At 42.0% G+C, this 21075-nt stretch overlaps 1 protein-coding gene across 2 annotated transcripts in view; it reads right to left on the minus strand.

The window, feature by feature from the left end:
* Positions 1-12194, minus strand: part of Abcb11 (ATP binding cassette subfamily B member 11) — a 70066-nt gene extending 57872 nt beyond the window's left edge. For both annotated transcript variants that reach the window (XM_040745508.1, XM_040745507.1), the window contains exons 1-5: positions 12101-12194; positions 10704-10725; positions 7947-7998; positions 6956-7194; positions 1065-1152 (exon numbers count right to left, since the gene is read on the minus strand). In XM_040745508.1, the coding sequence (XP_040601442.1) occupies positions 1065-1152; positions 6956-7194; positions 7947-7998; positions 10704-10725; positions 12101-12176 (477 nt within the window). In that variant the 5' untranslated portion in view covers positions 12177-12194. The remainder of the gene's footprint in view (positions 1-1064; positions 1153-6955; positions 7195-7946; positions 7999-10703; positions 10726-12100) is intronic.
* Between the last annotated feature and the right edge of the window lie 8881 nt (positions 12195-21075).

Consider the following 21075-nt stretch of genomic DNA (forward strand, 5'->3'; position numbering starts at 1 on the left):
CTAGTTCTGAAAACTAGCCACTTCCCATGGTTATGGTTGGGAAGCTGAAAAGAAGAGAGGGCCATTCACAAAGAGCCTCTTCCGGGGCACTGAGGTATGAGCTCTGACGCCCCCTGCTAATAGGGAGGAGAGCAAACATTTGCAGGGGTGACCGGAGATCGGGCTTTGACTCCACTTCCGGCAGGTGGGCAAGCCACTGCCTTTGAATGTTGCGTTTCACTGTCCACATCAAGTAGAACAGGTCTGAAGCGCCCACACTAGGACACTGATACTCTACATTCATCCTTTTACACACACTTCTCCGCTTTCTCCCTGTCTATCAGCGCCCCCAGGCATCCATGTCCAAAACTGATTTGAGGACAAGATAAGCCAAAAATTGTGATCAAAGCAGGGAGTCTCATTTGCTGATTGATTCCCTTAATTACAAAAAAAAAAAAAAAAAAATAGGTATCATGACAACCGGAGCCACAATAAGAGAAATGGTTCCGTTTCTCTTTACAACTAATGTTACCTGGAATCCTTTGATAAGTGAAGCAGAGGATTCATTACCTTTGTTTCTACAGAAGGTGGCAAAATGTGAAATATTTTTCTTCTTTAATGAAGTTTAAGTAACCTTAAACCCTTCTATCGTTTAAGACTAGAAAATCTGATGCAGAATTACAGAATTGGGCCTGGAATGTCATTCCGTTAGACCTCAGCAAAGAAAGAAAGGGAATGTACTCTTTGTGCTCTTAATCTCTCAATGCCCAGCTTTCTCCATGCTGCTCAGCTTCGCCTACAGATACACAGCAGCTCTTCATTCCTGGGCTGAGAAGAGCGGGCACATAGGGGCGGTCAGGGAGGCAGAGCATCGCTGGACAAGGCTACTCGCTGTTTCCCAGCGCCATGGCTTGCATCCCGCTCAGCTGTCTGCTGAACCTTCCCTCTCTATCTCACTTCCTAAGTAGAATTGCAGTTCTTAGGGCTTCTGAGCAGTTTAAAAGCTAAAAGCAACATTTCCTGTTTCATCGTGGTGTCTACGAGGTCATATGTTGGTTTGTAAATAAAACAGAGGTGCTACTAACTTGAATGTATGCTAGAATAAATACAGCCACACCGACTCCTGCGTAGAGGCCAGAGTACTTAATCATTTCACTTTCGATGTCCAACAACCTTAAAAAGAGGGAAAAGTACTGAGATTTACAAGTAGGATCCAGTTATCAAAGGTTGCATCAGTAAGTTTAGAGGGTTTTAACATAAACTTACTACACATTTCTCTCAACTAGGGGAAGGCGTTGTGTTTCATCAACGTAGCATTATAAACGATCTAGTCAAATCCCTAAATAGAGCTTACAGCACCAATTACACCACAAACATGTTCACCCTTTTTATTTTCTTACAATAATACATTGCACAATAATACATGGCAATTTCTAGAAGAGACTGGACCCAAAGGAACTCAGGGGGGCCCCTTTCCTCGTTCATATGCAGAGAAAAAATTTAACCCCAGTTGGGCTGCCTGGAAGGATAATTCTAGACAGAAACGAACTGTCAACCAAGAGCTTACTGTTCACCCCTGTGGGAAAGTTAGCCAGCTTTTCACAGTGGCATTTTAAAATGTGGTTGTTCTGTTCCTATGGGCCAGAGAAAGCCCCTCCCATAGACCTAGCTTTCTGCTGGCTACAGTCCACGACGATGCTCTCACTATGATCAACTCAGGAGTGGAAGAAGAAATAAGACTGGGAACCCTAAGTCTCTCTCTCTCTCTCTCTCTCTCTCTCTCTCTCTCTCTCTCTCTCTCTCTCTCTCTCTCTCTGTCCCTCTGTCCCTCCGTCCCTCCCTCCCTCCCTCCCTCTCTCTCTCTCCCCTTCTCTCTCTCCTCCGACAGATATGTGGTGCTGTGACATGCCAGGAAACAAACAAGGGATTTTTGTAAAGTGAAAATGAGCAATTTTTGTTGATAATGACGCCGGCTTTAACAACTAGCTAAATGGCACCGATCCCCCTTATTTAGGAAAGGAAAGGAGAGGTTCTTCAGTGCACATGCCCGATCCTGAATGATTCCAGCTGTCACTGTCCCCGGATAACCTGAGTTTGCCTTGATTAGAAAGGGTTATTTCTCGTTTATATGCTGTGCTTCAGATTTCAAGTCTAAAATCTCGTTGTCTAGCCTAGAACATAAAAGTAATCTCAAATACAGCTATAAAAATTGAGAGTTTAAAAAAATATTTAAGTCATTGGGTCTCTTGAGTTCACTTTCTTACAGCTCTTATTTTTATTCCCCATGAATCCCTAGTTGCCCTGATATCACATAAGAAGTTATCAGTAGTGGTGGCACACGCCTTTAATCCCAGCACTAGGGAGGCAGAGGCAGGAGTTTGAGGCCAGCCTGGACTACAAGAGCTAGTTCCAGGACAGCCTCCAAAGCTACACAGAGAAACCCTGTCTCAAAACAACAACAATAACAAAAACCAAGCAGCAATAACAAAAACCAAAATAAAAAAGAAGTTATCTTTCCTCCATTGAATTTCTTTCCATCCTTATTTTTTTTTTTTTTTTACGAGACAGGGTTTCTCTGTATTGTTTCGGAGGCTATCGGTCCAGTCAGGCCTCGAACTCACAGAGATCCGCCTGCCTCTGCCTCCCGAGTGCTGGGGATTAAAGGCGTGCGCCACCACCGCCCGGCTTTTCCATCCTTATTTTAAAAATAACAGATGTACTTATTTTTGTGAACAGATTTCTGAATATTGTCTGTCCTCCACCACTACCCTACAGTCTCTATTATTGTAGCTACAATTAATATTGAAAATTGTTAGTTTTTTTATTTTCAATGAATTTGGTTCTAGTTTTGTTGTTGTTTTTAAATACATATTTTAAAGTAATCCTGCCTGTATTGTAACCCAAGTAAGTGTCTGACAATTCCTCAGTGAAGAAAATATAGCATATATACACTGTAGAATACTATTTAGTGTTCCAAAAGAGGGGACATCTGTCAGCTGGAAGGCATTTTGTGAAGTGAAATAAACCAGACACAGGAAGTGACATCATGAAATCTCTCTTGTACAGAGAGTCTGAAAGAGTGGAATCCACAGGAAAGAATAAAATGGTGGTACCCAGGAACTGGGAGTGAGGAAACCAGGAGGGTTTCTTTTTTTATTTTCTTTACTTTGGGGGGGGGCAGTAGAGAGGCTCAATACAGGGTTTTTCTGTGTAGTCCTAGTTATCCTGGAACTCTCTCTGTAGACCAGACTGGCCTCAAACTCACAGAGATACCCCTGCCTCTGCCTCCCAAGTGCTGGGATTAAAATTGTGTGCCACCACCACCCAGCGAAACCAGGAGACATTTATCAAAAGACAGAAAATTTGGTAGCAAAGGGAGAAAGTGTAAGAGTTCTATTGTGCAGCACAGCTATTATAGTTAGTAACTGTGTCTGTGTGTACTTGAGAATGCTAAAGGAGGGTTTTGAGTGTTTTCATCACAAAAAGTATATATAATGATATATATGTTAATTAGGGTAACTTAACCACCCCACAATGTATATGCATGTCAAAATACCTCGTACAAAAATATACATGCAATTTTAATGTATTAATTCAAAAGTTAGTCAAGGAATAGTAACAAAAAATAATCAGAACAGATCTATACTCAGCAAAGAGACTGAATCAACAATCAAAACCAGTCAGCAAGGGAACACCTAGATGGCTTCATTGATAAATTTTACCAAAATAGTTAACTATCGATACCATTTATTTTAAAGCTTAAAAAAGTCGACTTGAAAGAAACACTTCCAAATTCACTTTGAGTCCAGTGTTACGTCATCCCAAAAGAACAACAACAAAGCACACGCTGATATGTACAAACACACACACACACACACACACACACACACACACACACATCCTCAGCTAAATACCAACAAATTCATTCTTGGAGCGCACTAACAGGATCACGCATGTTACTAAGTACAAGGTATTCTTGGTGATCCAACATATGAAAGTCAACCAATAATATACGCCATATGAATATAATGCCCAAAACCCCATGGTCTCCTTAATACGGAAGTTTTTGACGAAACTCCACACCTGTTAATTATTAATAATGATTAAAAGCTCCTCAAAACCAGGAATAGAAGGCAACCCTCTCAAATAAGATAAAAGGCCCTTGCGGAAACCTACAGCTAGTACACCCTCGGTGGTGAAAGACTTCACCCCAGAGTCAAGACAAAGACAAGAGTGCATAGTCTCACAGCTCCTCCTACTCAACCCTGTCTGGGAAGACAGGCTCAGAGCAACTACACAAGAAAAATAAATAAATCTAAGAATAGAGCATCTAGTGAGAGATGAAATACTGTTGTCTCTATCAGATGGCATGATCTTCTATAGGAAGTTCTAAAGAATCCACTAGAAACCTATTGGTACTAATAAATAGGACAACAAGATTGTAGAAGTCAAGATCAGCACTATAATAAATTGTATAGAACAGCAGCAAAAAACCCGCCATACAATTGAGGAAATTAGTCTGTTATTATTATAGTAGCACCAAAAAAGAACAGAATACTTAGCAAACAGATTTAATAATAGTACAGACTTCATATGGACATCCCCATGGAGGGCCTCACCCTCCCTGGGGAAATGAGGGGATAATGGGGGAGAGGTTGGGGGTGGGCACGGGAGTAGGAGAGGGAAAGGGAGAGGGACCTGGAACTGACTTGTGAAGCAACCTTGTTTCTTATCTAAATTTAAACTGAAAAATAAATTTAAAAAATAAAAAAGAAACAGTTAAAAAAGAAAATCCAAAAAAATTATAAAACCTTCTTGAAATTAAAAGCAACTAAAATGACTGGATCACAGACTTACTATGGAGAGAACAATATTCCCCCAGATTGGTTCACAGATTCCATGCAACCCCAGTTTGCAACACTTATTCAATTCTAGGTATAAGACCTGGTAAGAAGGAACCCATGTGTGGTGGTAGCAACAGGAAATTCTTTGCTTATCAATCAATGCCTGTGGTGTAAACACCAAAGCTACATTTGTTCTCCAGGTCACCTAACAAGTATCTATGGGCAGCTAATGTGCTGGAAGTGTCTTGCATTTTGACCTAACATTTATTTTCAGAATTTAATGGCCCAGTGTTATCAATGGCTATGATGGTATCATTCTCAAAGTATTTAAATTCTGCCCTCCAAAAGAAATGGAGAGCTTTAACGTGCTTGTTGAAATTGTCCTCCTTATAGGAACTGCTGGATCCCTCAGAAGAAAATACCCCTACAAGCTTAGAGGAAGAGTCAAATTCAGAAGCCAGCTTGCTAATTTTTAAATTTACCTTTTAAAATGCCTATGTACGGTATATACAAGTATATATGTTCACATGTGCATGTGTGTGAGGGGATGCACACATACATTTCCACCCTATTTTTGAGCCAGGGTCTCTTGCCACTCCTGGAGCTCACTGACTGCCTAGGCTGATGGGCCAGCAAGCTTTGGGCAGTTTTGTCTCTCTCTGCCCTTTCCTTCAGCTCTGGGCTTGCAGAGGCAGACGCTGTCATTCCTGATTGTTTTAGATGTTTATCATTATTATTAATTAAACTTATTCATTTATTTTACATCCCATCTACAGTTTCCTCTCCTTCCTCTCCTCCCATTCCCTCCCCAAACCTCACTCCCACCTCCCTCTAACTACTCCTCCTATGTTTCTGCTCAGAAAGGAGTAGGCCTCCCTTTACTTTTGGGACTCTTAGTAATGGAAGCAAAGCCTGTCCCTAACACTTTGGCTGGCTTTCAGAAACCTATTCCTTATACTGGGTCACCTTACCAGCCTTGATACAAGGGAGGATCTTAGTCCTACCTCAACTTGATATGTCACTCCTGATTTTTATGTGGGTGCCAGGGATATGAACTCAGGTCCTCATGTTTACATAGAGATCACTATACCCAGTAAGTGATCTCCCCAGCCTCTGCTTAGTAATTTTTAAAGGGTAGTTCTATGCATTGCCTACAATTTTGTGCTTCTTTATTATCTAGCACTACTAGTTTATAACTAATATTTTTATGAATGATCACTGAATGAATGACTGTCTGGTTGACTAGACCAGCTCTGCAAAACCAAGGATGTGACTCACAGGATAGTGTGTCCCTGACATTTCTACAAGTTCGTGTTGCTTAACTGACACTCAAAGTGTTTTGATTGGTGGAATGAAAACCCCTCCAAGTGGATGACATCATAAAAGAATATTAATGATTTAAAAAGACCCATAATTTAAACCAACCCAATCAGCATCTTCAAAAATTAATATTGAGGAAGCCATCCCAAGTGTCTTTCTAAGAAGGACATGCCCTTCCTTTGACTTATGAGCCTGGGCATATGAATTCATATGTGCTGATGAGCTTGTTCTGCATCTAAGGCAGGTGAAAGTCCATACCACAACAGAGAGTCAGCACATGTGTGCTATGGATTCACTGATTACAAAGTGATCTGTTGGGTGTATCTCAGAGACCATGGTAGTCTGAGTTCTGGCTATTTCTTCAGGGCCATCTTCTTTTCATGTACCAACCACTTTTCTATGGAAACTTAACTACTAGCTGTAACTATTGATTCCTATTCCTCTAATGTAGCATTCACATGAAACACATGGAGAGGGGACAAAGCCAAAAGGCAAAACCAGGTTAAGTGGGGAAGGGCCTTTTGTCTAGGAGACTCAAGTGAAATTCAGTTCTCTCCTTAGTGGCAATAAATGTGGACAGTGTTATGCTCAGACATATAGTTACTTGTTGCTGTAGTATTTGATCAGCAATGTCTGTTGACATTTTGAGACCTGGAAGAACAGAAAGAACTGCAAAATTAAAGAGTTTCTATCAACAGGGATAAGTTTGTTTTTCTGTTCTTTTGTATTAGATGTCATTCCAACTCAGCCAATATTGTCTTTGGATGTTTTGGATTATAATTTAAGATATAACAAAAAGAAAAACCGCTTACCCACAGCGTGTTCCATTTGTCATGTTCTGGTTGAAGGAGCTGTTGATCCATACAATGGTGTTATTTATACACACTTTTCCTGGAATCTCCAGTTCTTGCCTTTCAATGTCATACTCAATAAAAACATCTATCATCATACCAAAAACAATAAGTATGGCTGGCTGGGCTATTCCATGGAGAAATGCACACAGACTTCCCATAAACATCAGACAAATGTCAGTCGATGAAGAAAATCGAAACTTGAAAAACAAAGGGTTCAGAGATTGTTTATATATGAAAAGCAGGTGAGGTAGAAGGTCTATTTAATTTCACTTCAATTTTGATAAACAGCACTCAACACCAGGTGCTTGTGGACATCATGTTTAAGTAGTTATCTTCACACTGATTACATAGAAGTACTATCCATCAATTGTCTAAAACATTTCTTGCATTGCATCCAAATCTTTTGAATCTGTTCTCCTGAGGTCAGGGGCTGATTTCACTACCTTTCAAGTCATCATCGCAGATGCCATTACCAGGTAGTTATACTGTGTGAGCATTCAACAAGGCAATAAGATGGCTCTCTGCTCAAAGAACCCATGTGGACAATGGCTAAATCTTTGCTTTGAAGTGCCTCCATCCTGTACCAATTTGAGGTAACTCCCTAAGCTGTGGGATTTCTAAATTTCTAAAGACTTCTCATAAGAATGGCTATATATGATCTATTGCTTTGGGAGTTATTGTGATGGTTTTCCTTATCAAAATTATAATTGTGAGTCCACTGATTTTATTCCAAATGGTTATGCTGATATTGAACATGACTTGTGAGTTTACTGAGCAATGATTTTTCTAATCACTATTCAGCATGCTACCACACAGGTGAAGCTCATGACTTCATGGCTGATCATTAGAGTTAGATCCTGCCAATATGACTAAAGAGATGGCACTTTCTCAGGGGGTATGAATCATTCAGTTGCAAAATCAACCAAATAAATCAGCATGGTTGTATTACCAGTTGAAAGAAGCCAATTTGAATGTTTTCACCTTTCTTTTTCTCTTGTGACCTGAGGAGAAAAACAGGTATTTAAAGGTCTTTTTCCCAAAATCAATGAGAAATTCTCCCTACTCGGCACTTCCAGAGTCATTATTTAATAAGAAAAAAATGTCCCCTCTGGTCGGGAAATTCTGGCCAAACCCAGTATTTTGATGTAGATGGCACACATGAACTTTCAACAGCTGTGGGTGCCTGACCGAGACCTGCACGGGGTCACTCCAGTCACCACTACAACATGGATGGGGAAAGGTTTCACAAGGCCCCACACCTAGTTAGGAAGCTACAGGCAATCAGGGGCACCTGAAGGTGTGTGAGGGGGTGTGCTTTCTTCACGAATAAGACCCTTAGAAAATTGCCCATACTCCAGTGTCAGCCACAGACCCATGCGTATATAGGCAACATTAACTGGAATCAGAGGAGATATCAGACATACATACTCTAGTTCTTGTGAAGGCAGTCACCCACCTTTGACAGTGTCCTATCTCCCAAAACGTCCTCTCTTAGACACCTATATGGACAGTTACTCTAACTTGGGGTTCTCACTCCAAGTCTCCTCATCCTCCTCGGCAGGGCATTCCCTGGCTAAGATGGTTTAAATTTCAATAATATCTGCCCTGCAATCCACATCCCATCTTAAATCTTCATTTCCAATTCACTCCTTTATTAGAAAAAAAAAGTTATATGCTCTCAGTAGCTACCGTGTAATATGTTTTCTAAATGTATACTGTTTATTCTACCTTCCTATTAATGTACCCTCCTCATGAGCTTCTGGGGGGAATGTGCTACTGTGATTCTGCAAACAAAGCATAGCACTAATGACTGCTAAGGACACGGTGCTATACCCATTGGCCCAGAGCAAGGCTCAGCCCTCATCCGAGGAACTTCTTCTTGCAGTAGATGGAAATTTACACAGAGGACAACCTGAAAAGAGGAAGAGGCTTCGGAGCACTCAGCCCTAAATGGGATGTCTTCATCAAAGCCCTGCCCTCAAGGCCTTGGGAAGAAGAGAGGCAGAAAGATTTAAGAGCCAGAGGTGATGTAGTACTCTAAGGAACACAACAGGACTGCTGCACATGTGAACTCTCAGAGGCTGTGTCAGCACACAAGACAGGCACAGGGTCAATTCAGACAGGGTCCCAACACTGAAAGGATGAAGAGGACACAGGATCTCACCCTTAACAAAGGAGCTATTATGAGTGCTGCTGGGTGCACACCTTTAATCCCAGCATGGGGGGGGGGGCGGAGGCTTTGTGAAGCCAGCAGAGTCCACAAAGTGAGTTTCAGACAAGCCCAGGGCTACACAGAGAAACCCTGTCTTGAAAAACAAACAAAACAGAGAAGCTATCGCCATCGATGCCTTTTAGCAAAGGGAAAATCCATCTGTGTGTCGCTGGGTGTGTATCACTGGGCATATATTCCAAGGCAAGCCCCATGCCCAGGAATAGCTGACTGACACAAAGCAAATTCCGTAATAATTTGTTGTGCGCTTTTAAACTTCCTTTTATTTATTTATTTATTGACATTTTGGGCCTTATTGGATTTTTTGTTTGATTGATTTGATTTTCATTTTTATAAGTTTTTTAGAGAGAGAGAGAAGACATGAAGTTGTGTGGGTAGGGAGATGGGGAGGACGTGGTAGGATTTGGAGGGAAAAAACGTGATCAAAATATGTTGTGTGAAAAAAGATGAGTGAAAAAAATAAAACGACCTCCTCTAGGTGAGGGAGTGACTCTGTTTCTTTTCTGCCCTCCCAGTGGGACGTCCAGAGGACCAGGGCCACCTGATTCCTTCTAACCCAGAGTTAATCATACCACAGCTATCAACTTCTTCTGTCACGAAATACTCCACACTTCTTAAAGTAACCTTCCCCATGTGAGGGATTCACATGGTGCCTCTGTTCACGTGATGCGAACCCCATCGAATCCTGCCCCATACACAGTTTATATGTCAATTCAAGTGCTCAGGAGAAAGCTCTGAGAGTTCAATCTTAGGATTGTACAGTCACCTCTCAAGGGTAGGGATGAAGTTGGAGACCTCATTGTGGTGATATTTTGTTTGTGTTTTAACGCTAAGCCACTAGAGGCCAGGCAGTGGTGGCGCACATCTTTACTCTTAGTGCTTCGGGGATAGAGTTCAAGGACACCCTGGGCTACACGAAATTGAAGCAGTCTAAAAGAGAAACAGAGCTCACACGAAGGTGATCCCGGCACTTGGGATCACACGCCTTTAATCCCAGCACTAGGGAGGTGGAGGCAGGAGTGATATAGCTGAGCGGAGAGAGGAATATAAGGCAGGGCAGTCAGTCTGAGGATGCAGTCTGAGGAGCATTCATTCTGGAGCGGTTAGTCTGAAGATGGGCAGGATTGCCGCTTCGGTCTGAGCATTGGTGGAGGTAAGAACTCCAGTGGCTGGCCGCTCTGCTTCTCCGATCCTTCAGCTGACTCCGAGTTTTTGTTACTAAGCCCTATTAGAACCCGTGCTCCACCTCCTAGCACTCATGAAATCGTACTATTGTCCCACTCTTTCCTGATTGTCTGGTGGGCTGGGATGCACGGGAAGAAGCCTGGGATAATCAGGAAGGGATATCCCGCGAGACTTTAAGGAGAAGCATCAAGCATGGGAAGCTGCGTGTATGGAAACGCTCTGCTCTGTGTTTGCAGGCACACTCTGAAGCCATCATAGAGAAGATGCTGTGCTGCTGGAATGGCCACTCACCTTGGTTTCTTATCATTGTTATCTGTCAGGATGAAAACAATGTATGAAGAGGTTAATCAAATCATGTCCAAATGCAACACGATCGTAATCATTAGTCAACCAAAAGCAATTCTAAGAAGTACTTTTACTCATGAACTAATATAAAATAATTGTTAATTATCTCTTATCTTTTTCTCTCTTTCTCTCCCTCCCTCTTTCTCTCTCTCTCCCTCCCTCCTGCTGCTTTGACCATATATATATTGGGATTTTTCTCCAGATCACAAAATATTTGTATTTTCTGAATATCAAAAGGGAGTTTTTTTTTCTTTTTGAGACAAACTCTCTCACTCTGTAATGCAAGCTGGCCACCTGGGAACTCTGTAGTCCATGGTGGCCTCAAACTCAGACTCATGGCAATTCTCCTGCTTCAGTCTCCCAAGGGCTGGAATTGCAGATGTGAGCCACCATGTTGATGGAAGTTTCCATAATTTCTAAATTACTGAAGTGAATATGATTATTTAAAATTAATCGCTGTGATAGGAATTAATTTATTGTTGATTCCTTAGAAACATCAAAATCTTTCTATTTTATAGATCCCAGATCAACTGTAAAGTGTCTCTAATACTTCATCACCACCAGAACCTATGAGATGGAGATACAGGTTGTTTTTGTCAGCACATGCAGGGCAAATGTCAGTAGGAAATGCAAGTAGTTGTCTACAGGGACATAAGGAAGCCACAGAGAAAAGAACCCTAAGGAATAATTGTTACCACAGCCATCATTTCCTGGTTCCTCTGACATTTTTAATACAATTGCAGTAAGACTAAAGACAACATTACAGTGTAGATACAGGGCTTGAGAATCAGAAAACTGGATTAAAAATGTGATTACATGAATCATAACTCATGGGATTTTTATCCAACTTTAGAAAAAGGTTTGCAAAGTCTTAATTTCTCTATCAGTATAATGTAGAAGCATATGATTTAATCAGTGCATGGCAGCTTAGAGTGTATGCTCACAACATGCCAGGGACTAATGCTGCAGTGACCCTCCCACAAGCTCTCATTCTTGCCAGGAGCAGAAACCTTAACTATTATGTTGCCACAGTGATCAGTAATGATACAGGATAAAGTTATTGTAAAGGCCAGGGCTGAACAACCCTACACTACCTAGGAAGGAGGTTCTTATGGGAGATGCTTCCACTTGCTCCCATATTGTACATTCCAATACAGAGCTTTCAGACATGCCATGACATGGACTCCAGAGAAAGCTCACTGGTTGGCTGTCAGGTGTATGCCCAACAATAAATCCTCATGCTGTATCTGACTTTTCTCTGTCTTGAAACCTCATAGGGTTGGTCTCATTTGTGTCTTTACTTTTCTTTGCACAAGACTCGAGTGAATCCAAAGGCCACTTACATGATCCATCTGATTCAAAAGCATGATTCTCCTCTCCAAATTTTTTCACACTGCGAAGAATTACCGAGTCAGACATGGTGTTTGCAATCTGCACTCACCAACCTGTGAAATGAAACAATTGCTGCCATTATCATATATTTTCTCTTTCACAAAAGTAGGCAAATATACAAGCTTCTGTAAACAATGTCAAACGAAAGCAGACCTTTTCATCCAATCACATGGCAGTGAAAGAGACTAAATATGAGGAAAGATAACTAAAAACTGGAGTAAAGCCATGATTCCATTAGTTGTTACTCAAATGACCTTTGCCAACTTTCCAAAAGTTAGCCCAAATGAAAACGGTTTTCTTGCTTTTCAGCTTTAGTCTTGGAGGAGGCTATGGTACAACTTTCTCAGACATCCCGAATCCGGGTTCATCGAGCACCACCTGACTCCACCATGCCACCCAAGTTCAAACCCAAGGATAACAAAGTTGTGTACTTGAGGTTCACTAGAGGCGAGGTGGGTGCCACATCTGCCTTGGCCCCCAAGCTCAGTTCCCTAGGTCTGTATGCAAAAAGAAAAAGTTGGTGATGACATAACCAAAGCATCCAGTGATGGGAAAGGTCTGAGAATTACAGAGAAGCTGACCACAAAGAACAGACAAGCCCAGATGAGGTGGTGCCCTCTGCCTCTGCCTGGTCATCAGAGCCCTCAAGGAGCCACCAAGAGACAGAAAGAAGCAGACAAACATTAAAGACAGTGGAAACTGTCAACATTGCCTGGCAGATGTGGCACTGGTCTTTAGCCAGAGAACTTTCTGGAATATTAAGGAGCTCCTGGGTACTGCACAGTCTTTGGACTTCAAGGTGGATGGCTGCCATTCCTGTGACATCAAGATGCAATGGAATGCTCAGCTGTTTAAAAAACAATGAGAGAAAGCATTTCAGTAAAAGACTACTTGAGAGAGAGAGAGAGAGAGAGAGAGAGAGAGAGAGAGAGAGAGAGAGAGAGAGAGAGAGAGGGAGGGAGGAACGAAGGAAGGAAGATGGTTTTCTTCAGTTGGTGGGTAAATGATTGTTTTTTGTTTCAAATTCATTTGTTCTTTCTGTTTGTCTATGATTTATTTATTTTCAACAAATTCTCATCAAAGCACTAAGTAGAGAACTAGCCAAGTCCCAAGGGAAGGTGAGTCCAAGCAGAGCCAAGGAAGCTGAGAAGGCACTGAATAAAACGTCAAGTTAGGGGTAATTTTAATCACAGCTCTGTTTATGAATTTCCTCTGCTTCAGATATGTAGCAATGATGGACAGTATTTTTAAAATTACAATCAGGCTCTAGACAATAAAAGTAAACATCTCCATGTACCATAAGTAGAAGGAGGGCACAGCGCTTGGTATTTTCACTGTGGGCTCTAGACACAGGCACGGATGTGAGACTTTAGACTCTGAGAGGACGACAAGTTTCCCACACCAGACAGGGGAGTAAAGAGGCCCTCTATATGGAGCCACAGACTATTATGGACGTTCTGCACTGTTGGGAGACCCGTGAAAGTCGCTGCCAATCATTGACTGTGGAGTTATATCTCATGATGAAATGCAGATCTATGAAAGTTGCATAAAGAGATAATGATATATATTATACACGCATTACACAATTGCAGATATTATACATCTACCTGTATACTATACAGATAAAATATGTGTGCAGATATTTATACATATACATATGCACATTATACAGATAAAAGAGTTGAAGGTGGACTTGTGAACAGCTTCCAACTTCATCTAATTGGAATCACAGAGAATAGGAATCACAAATACAATAATTAAAGAAATATGTGCTAGCAATTTTTTGAAAGCAGTGAAATGATTAGCAATAGACTCTATGTTATGTCATGCATGCCTTGAAGGCCTGGTCCCCAGTGCAAGCACTGCTCAGATATGAGGCTTTGGAGAAATTATTAGATAATAAGGATTCTATCTTCATAAATGCATGAATCCATTTCCAGATCCAGATTTTGAAGATACCATTACAAGATGGGGGAACTGTGAAGATGAGTCACTGGGAGCGTGTCCTGGCTCCTTCATGACTCTTTCTTTGTTTTTGGTCTCTACAAGGTGAGAGATCTCATCCTTCCCTCACTTCTGCTGCCCTGATATTCAACCTTGCCTCTGGCCTCAAGTAATAGAGTTCAGCCAAAACCGTGAGCTGAAGTTAACCTTTCCTCTTTTTAAGTTGCTTGTGGAGGGTGTTTTGTTACAGCAGCAAAAGCTGGCAAACACTCCAATAGCTAGCAGCATAAACAATAATCAGCTAATAGACAATTTATATCAAAAGGGTAGAGCGTAAGGAATAACTACAGCTTGTCCTCAAACCTATGAAATATATTACTCAATGGAAATAGCAGACTGACAGATACTTTCTTATCAATAACCAATACTGGAAGACAGCAGCTAGACATCTTCAGTGTGATAAGGAAAAATAACTTTTAACCTAATGATTTATCCTGGGCAATATATACAGTTTTGTCCATATGCTGATATTGAAAATCAAAAGAGTTTCCATTCACAAACCCAAACATCTATTATTACAGGATGTACCTTACCAGAAAAGAGTACCCATGAAAAAGAACCAAGTGTGAGCATAAGAACTAACAAAATAACTCTGTATAGCCTGTCAAGTCATGACATGGCGTTTGACCTATTATATTTCAAAGGGACAAAAAGCAAAAGTATGAAATAAGATGTTCAATGTGTAGATGTCAAGCTCATTCTCAGAAGTATCTATGGCCGTTGTTTAAAACAAAATGTTATGAAGTTTGGTACAGATTCCCCATGCCATGCCGTGAGGCTATGTGTGTGAAGGGGGGGGGGGTCAGGGGGTAGAGAGATTCATGGTCTTGGAAGAGAGCCAGATCTGAGGAGATGAGGGTGGTAAGGAACAGGCTAACGTGAATGGCCTACTAGCCACCTGAGTCCGGGGTTGTTTCTGGTCCTGGGTTTCTGCCAAGGGCCAAACTTGGTCCGAGGCCCTGAAGCTGCTGAGAAGGAATGAGATGATGTCTGTGGCTCCTGTCGACACTGAGGGCTGTGCAGAGGCCTGTGGTCTGGATTGCTACCTGGAGCCAGGTTGGCATCCGAGGGCCATGCTTGAGGGGGCCGAGTGGATCTGAATGGTATGCACAGTCACCTGGGGCCAGGGTGACATCTGGGGCCGGGTTGCTGCTAAAGACCATGTCTGGATCCATGGTCCTACCACAACCAGAGTCCATGGTGATGTCTGGTGGCCCACAGTGCCACCAGGGGCCACATGGATGCTCTGGGTCTGGGCAATAACCTGTAGCCATGTTGGTGTCTAAGGCTGTGCTCCAGCCAGAGCCATGCCAAGTGACCTGTACTGTCACCTGGGACCATAGAGTCACCTGGACCAGGGCTCCTGCAGAGGGCCATAGCTGGGTCTGTGACTCTATGTCAGCCAGGGTCTGAGTTGATGTCCGTGGTTCTCATTATTGTCAAAGACCATCTGGATACCTGGGGGGCTGGTCAGCCACTTGAGAACATGGGCCATTTGGCTATCTGGGTAGCTTGTGACATGGTGATGCCCAGGTCCTGCCAAGGGCCATGTCTGGGTCTGTGGTCCTGCTATGACTGTGGTCGGTTTTGATGCCCATGGTCTGTCCGTGTTGTCACAGGGGTCATAGGAACCAAATGTGTTGAAATCCAAGGACCATGATGAGCTGGCCACGCCCCTCACTGTATATTACGGCAGGGAACTGACTCATAACCCCACCCTACAATACGGAAAGATGACCCCACCCCTCACCATGGCATGCACCTTACCTGGGCAGCACACTAGAGCTGACCCTCTTGTCTGGATGCAGGTAAGCCAGCCCTGAGGGCTTGAGAATAGGAGAGCTGACCCCCTCCCCTTGTATGCCCCCTACAGCAATGGGCAAAACTGTGGAGCTGGCGTTGGTGGTGGGAGCATGGGTGATTCATACCAGAGGGCCTGAGAGCGAGAGAACTAATTGGCCCTGCTCCTCGCTGCAGGCTGCATTGGTGGGCTGGCCGAGGCAGTACTGGAGAGCACACCCTGGCAGTGACGGTGAGGGACCTGGCAGACTGACCACTCAGCTGCCACCCAGGCCCAGAACCACGCCTCTGAGTTGGCCCACACCAACATCCACCTCATCTATGATCTGCTGGAGCGTGTGGAGGGGATGCGCCTACAGATCCACAACTGCAGGGTCCCCACGCCACAGGACAACAGGATCTCCAAAAGGAGCCCCAGTGAGAGCCCATTAGCGATGTGTGACTCCAAGAAACCACACTGCAGTTTCCACAATGAGATGCTTCTTCTTTTTGTTGTTGTTGCGTTTGCTTTTGTTTTTGTTGCTTGTTTTCTGGTTTTGCTTTATGTCTTTGTTTTGTTTGGGTTTTTAAATTTTGTTTTGTTTGGGGGAAGGTTGCAACAGTGGAGGGCAGATATGGGGGAGGGGATGGGCAGGATAGGGATGCCTGCTGTGAAATCCTTAAAGAATCAATAAAAGAATCAATTGAAAAACGTTATCTAATTACTTTTATATTTTAAAAATTTGCCAATATCTAACTATTTTTACCTGGAAACCTAACATTGAACTTAACTCAACTATTATTTTAAATTTTAAGAAAAAACAACAGAAAGCACCATTAAAAAAACAACCTCAATATAAGCAGAGTGTTAAAAGCTGAGAACATACAAAAGTTCAGCAGTCCAAAAAGAGTCAAGGAAAAAAAGAAACTATGAAAAAGCATAGAAAATGTACATAGAGAGAAAAGAAAAGAATACCCAAATGTGGCATCATTTCATGGTCTTGGGCCCCAAACTGCAGAAAAAGGAGAGAGCTGAGCATCGGTGTTCATCACTGTCTCTCCGTGGCTGACTCTTCCCACCTTGAGTGTTCTGTGTGCATGTTTACAGCCCATGAGTTACATAGCACGAAGCCCATCTGAATGAAGTGTACAGCACACTAGTTTTTAGTACATTGATAGATTATGCAGCTACCCCTGCAACTCAATATTTGCATATTTTCGCCATTCCCCAGTAGAACCTTGCTTTATTATCAGTCACTCTTTCTTGAGCTGCCTTTTACAATTACCCCAGACTTAGACCACCACTTACTGTCTCCATTGGTTGGCTATACTGGCATTTCAAGTATATAAATGGGAACAGATAATTTATATACACATTTCGTATACACAAATGGGAAAAGATAAGGGGGGCATTGCCACTGTCTTTATTCACTGAGTATGAATTTTCATGTTCATCGTGGTAGTTTGAATCATGTATTCATCTAGACATACTTTTCATAATTACATACGTTTCATTCAGATGGGCTTCGTGCTATGTAACTTATACCTCCATGGGCTGTTAACATGCACACAGAACACTCAAGGTGGGAAGAGTCAGCCACGGAGAGACAGTGATGAACACCGATGCTCAGCTCTCTCCTTTTTCTGCAGTTTGGGACCCAAGACCATGAAATGATGCCACCCACATTTAGGATGGGTCTTCCCATTTTGACCAACCTAGTCAAAAGCATCCTTCACAGGCATAGGCAGAGGATATTGACTCTACAGAATTCCTCCCTCACAAATAGGCTCATGGGTGATTCTACATCTTTTCAAGTTAATAAACTACCACAATTAGGAAGTACAGAAGCTTTGATGCGTTCTTATTTAACACCAGTGTATGGAATCTGAAAATAAGAAATACATTTAAGTTACAATTGCCATATTTATAAAAATTGACTAAATTTCACAAGACATTAGATAAATTATGCTGAAGTGAGCTAAAGGCTTCCTCCCCACTAGCCTTCATTAGTGCTAGAAGGTGCTGTACAGGTTGTTGGAGGAGAAACGCTATCAACAGTCTTACATAGCTATTGATCCTGCAAACTATAAAAATGGCCTGGCAGACGCACTGTATCGTTTAGTGCAACACTATCATGACTATTATGGGGACAGCCAACTTCTCTCCAGTTGAATTTAAGGTCCGCTTCACAAGAGAAAACTTATGCTTCCTAGTCAAGAGCCCTTGGCTGAGGAGGTCATGGGCCGTAGTGAAAAGCTTCTACTATTATTTTCCTAATTGTCATGTTGTCAAGCTGACTTCTGAATACTCAAGTTTGTACACATAGGTAAGTGCTATGCCCAGCCTTCATCAGAGAAGCTTCTAGACAGGCCCATAGAGGGGTTGTCATTCTCTTCAGTCAAGTAGCCACGGATGAACACCGATGCTCAGCTAGCTCTCACCTTTTTCTGCAGTTTGAGACCCAAGACCATGAAAATTTTCCTTTCTTTTTAGAAATATTTGTTCTTTTTATTTCGTTTTACATTCCAACCAAAGTTCTCCCTCCCGAGTAGGAAGGAAAATTGAGAAGAACTCCAGCAGAAGAGGAAGGGAGATGAGAGAGGAAAGTAGATGGATTGAAAGATGATTAAAATTCATCATAAAATGTAGGAAATTATTAATCAGTTAAAAAGAAAAATTAATGTGACTATTAATAAGAAAACAGCATTTCTATATATAGCTATATTTTAAATTTTTATTTAAAATTTGCATACAAAATGTATTTTGATCATAATCTTCCCTCTCCCTGATATATAAATATTTATATATATAACTTTTAGCATATATTCTGGTATAAATTTAACTGAGTAAGAAATAAAAGATTAAGCACTATTAAACTATACATATTTGTATTCAACAAAATTGTGTGCTGTAACATTAAAATGCATGTATGCTAAAGATGAACTCACAATGAAAATTAGGAAATACTTGGAACATGACAATGACAGAAAAGCTGTGGGATCCTGCTTAAAAGACCCTCAAAGACAAATTGGTACAGGAGACTGCTTCCTGAACATAACACCAGTAGCACAGACACTGAGATCGACAATTAATAAATGGGACCTCCTGAAACTGAGAAGCTTCTGCAGGGCAAAGGACACAGTCAGCAAGACAAAAAGGCAGCCCACAGAATGGGAAAAGATATTCAGTAACCCCACATCTGACAGAGGGCTGATCTCCAAAATTTACAAAGAACTCAAGAAGCAAGTCTCCAAAACACCAAAGGATCCAATTAAAAAGTGGGCTACAGAACTAAATAGAGAGTTCTCAATAGAGGAGTCAAAAATCGCTGAGAGACACTTGAGAAAGTGTTCAACATCCCTAGCCATCCAGGAAATGCAAATCAAAACAACTCTGAGATACCATCTTACTCCTGTCAGAATGGCTAAAATCAAAAACACCAATGACAGGTTATGCTGGAGAGGATGTGGAGAAAGGAGAACACTCCTCCGCTGCTGGTGAGAGTGCCAACTCATACAGCCACTTTGGAAATCAGTATGGAGATTCCTCAGAAAAATGGGAATCAGCAATTCCACTCTTAGGCATATATCCAAAAGATGTATATTCATACAAGGACATCTGTTCCACTATGTTCATAGCAGCATTATTTGTAATAGCCAGAACCTGGAAGCAACCTAGATCCCCCTCAACTGAAGAGTGGATAGAGAAAATGTGGTACATTTACACAATGGAGTACTACTCAGCAGAAAAAAACAACAGAATCCTGAAATTTACAGGCAAATGGATGGTACTGGAAGAAACCATCCTGAGTGAGGTAACCCAGTCACAAAAAGACAAACATGTTATGTACTCTCTCATATATGGATTTTAGACATATATCTGGGGATTGCTAGCCAACACAATCCCATGGCCAGAGAGTCTGGGAAACAGAATCTTCATCCAATGACTGATGGAAGCAGAGGCAGACTCCCACTGCTAAATACTGAGCTGAACTCAAGGAACCCAGTGACAGAGAGGGAGGACTGATGAGCAAAGGGGTTAAGACTGGGCTGGTTTAACCCCAGAAACAGCTGACCTGAATCCCAGACCGATGGCTGGGAATCCAGCATGGGACTGATCAAGACCCCCTGAATGTGGGTGTCAGTGAGGAGGCCTAGGTAATCTATTGAGCCTTGGGCAGTAGATCAGTATTTATCCCGGGTATACAAATGGACTTTGGACTCCCATCCAACAATGAGAGATGCACTCTCACCCTGAACTCTTGGGGGAGGGTCTAGGCCCTGCCATGGATGAAATGACAGACTATGGACACCCCCATGGAGGGCCTCACCCTCCCTGGGGAAATGAGGGGATATTGAGGGGTTGGTGGGAGGGCGTGGGAGGAGGGGAGGGAAAGGGAGAGGGAGCTGGGATTGACATGTGAAGCAACCTTGTTTCTAATTTAAATTTAAATTTAAAAATAAAGATTAAAAAAAAACCTATACTTCACTAAATTGAAAAAGGAAAAAAAAGACCCTCAAAGATTTGGTTGTTAACATAAATTGCACTCAATATTTTAAAAAATTAATGAAGGCCTGGCGGTAGTGATGTACACCATTAATCTAAGCACTAGGGAAGCAGAGGCAGATGGATCTCAGTGAGTTCAAGGCCAGCCTAGTCTACGAAGTGAGTTCTAGTACAACCAGGACTGTTATACAGAGAAACCCTGTCTTGAAAAGGCAAAACAAAACAAAAAAAGAATAATAAATGAATGACACTCTTTTAAGAACCTTTCAAAAACAAGATTAAAGGCCTGGGGATGACACGCTGTGGCAGAGAATTTGCTCAGTGTTAGAGGCCCTGGGTTCAAGCCTCAGCATAACAAAGGAAAAAGGGAGGATTTCAAAATTAGTAAGATTAAAAAAAAAGAAAGAAAAACATTGATAGTGCTGATGGGGGAAGTCCTGTGTATATGTCAATAAAGCACTGTTGGCCAATAGGGAAGCAAGATAGGTGGGACTAGGAGTCAAGGAGGACTCTGAGTAGGAGAAACACAGGGAGTCAAGATGTAACCGCCATAGGGATAAGAAGCCCGGAAACTTCTCTGGTAAGAGAAATACTTAGATTAACAATTATGGGATAAATACTTAAGTTAGAGCTAGC

The sequence above is a fragment of the Mesocricetus auratus genome, unplaced genomic scaffold (assembly GCF_017639785.1).
Source record: "Mesocricetus auratus isolate SY011 unplaced genomic scaffold, BCM_Maur_2.0 Super-Scaffold_100004, whole genome shotgun sequence".
NCBI lineage: Eukaryota > Metazoa > Chordata > Mammalia > Rodentia > Cricetidae > Mesocricetus > Mesocricetus auratus.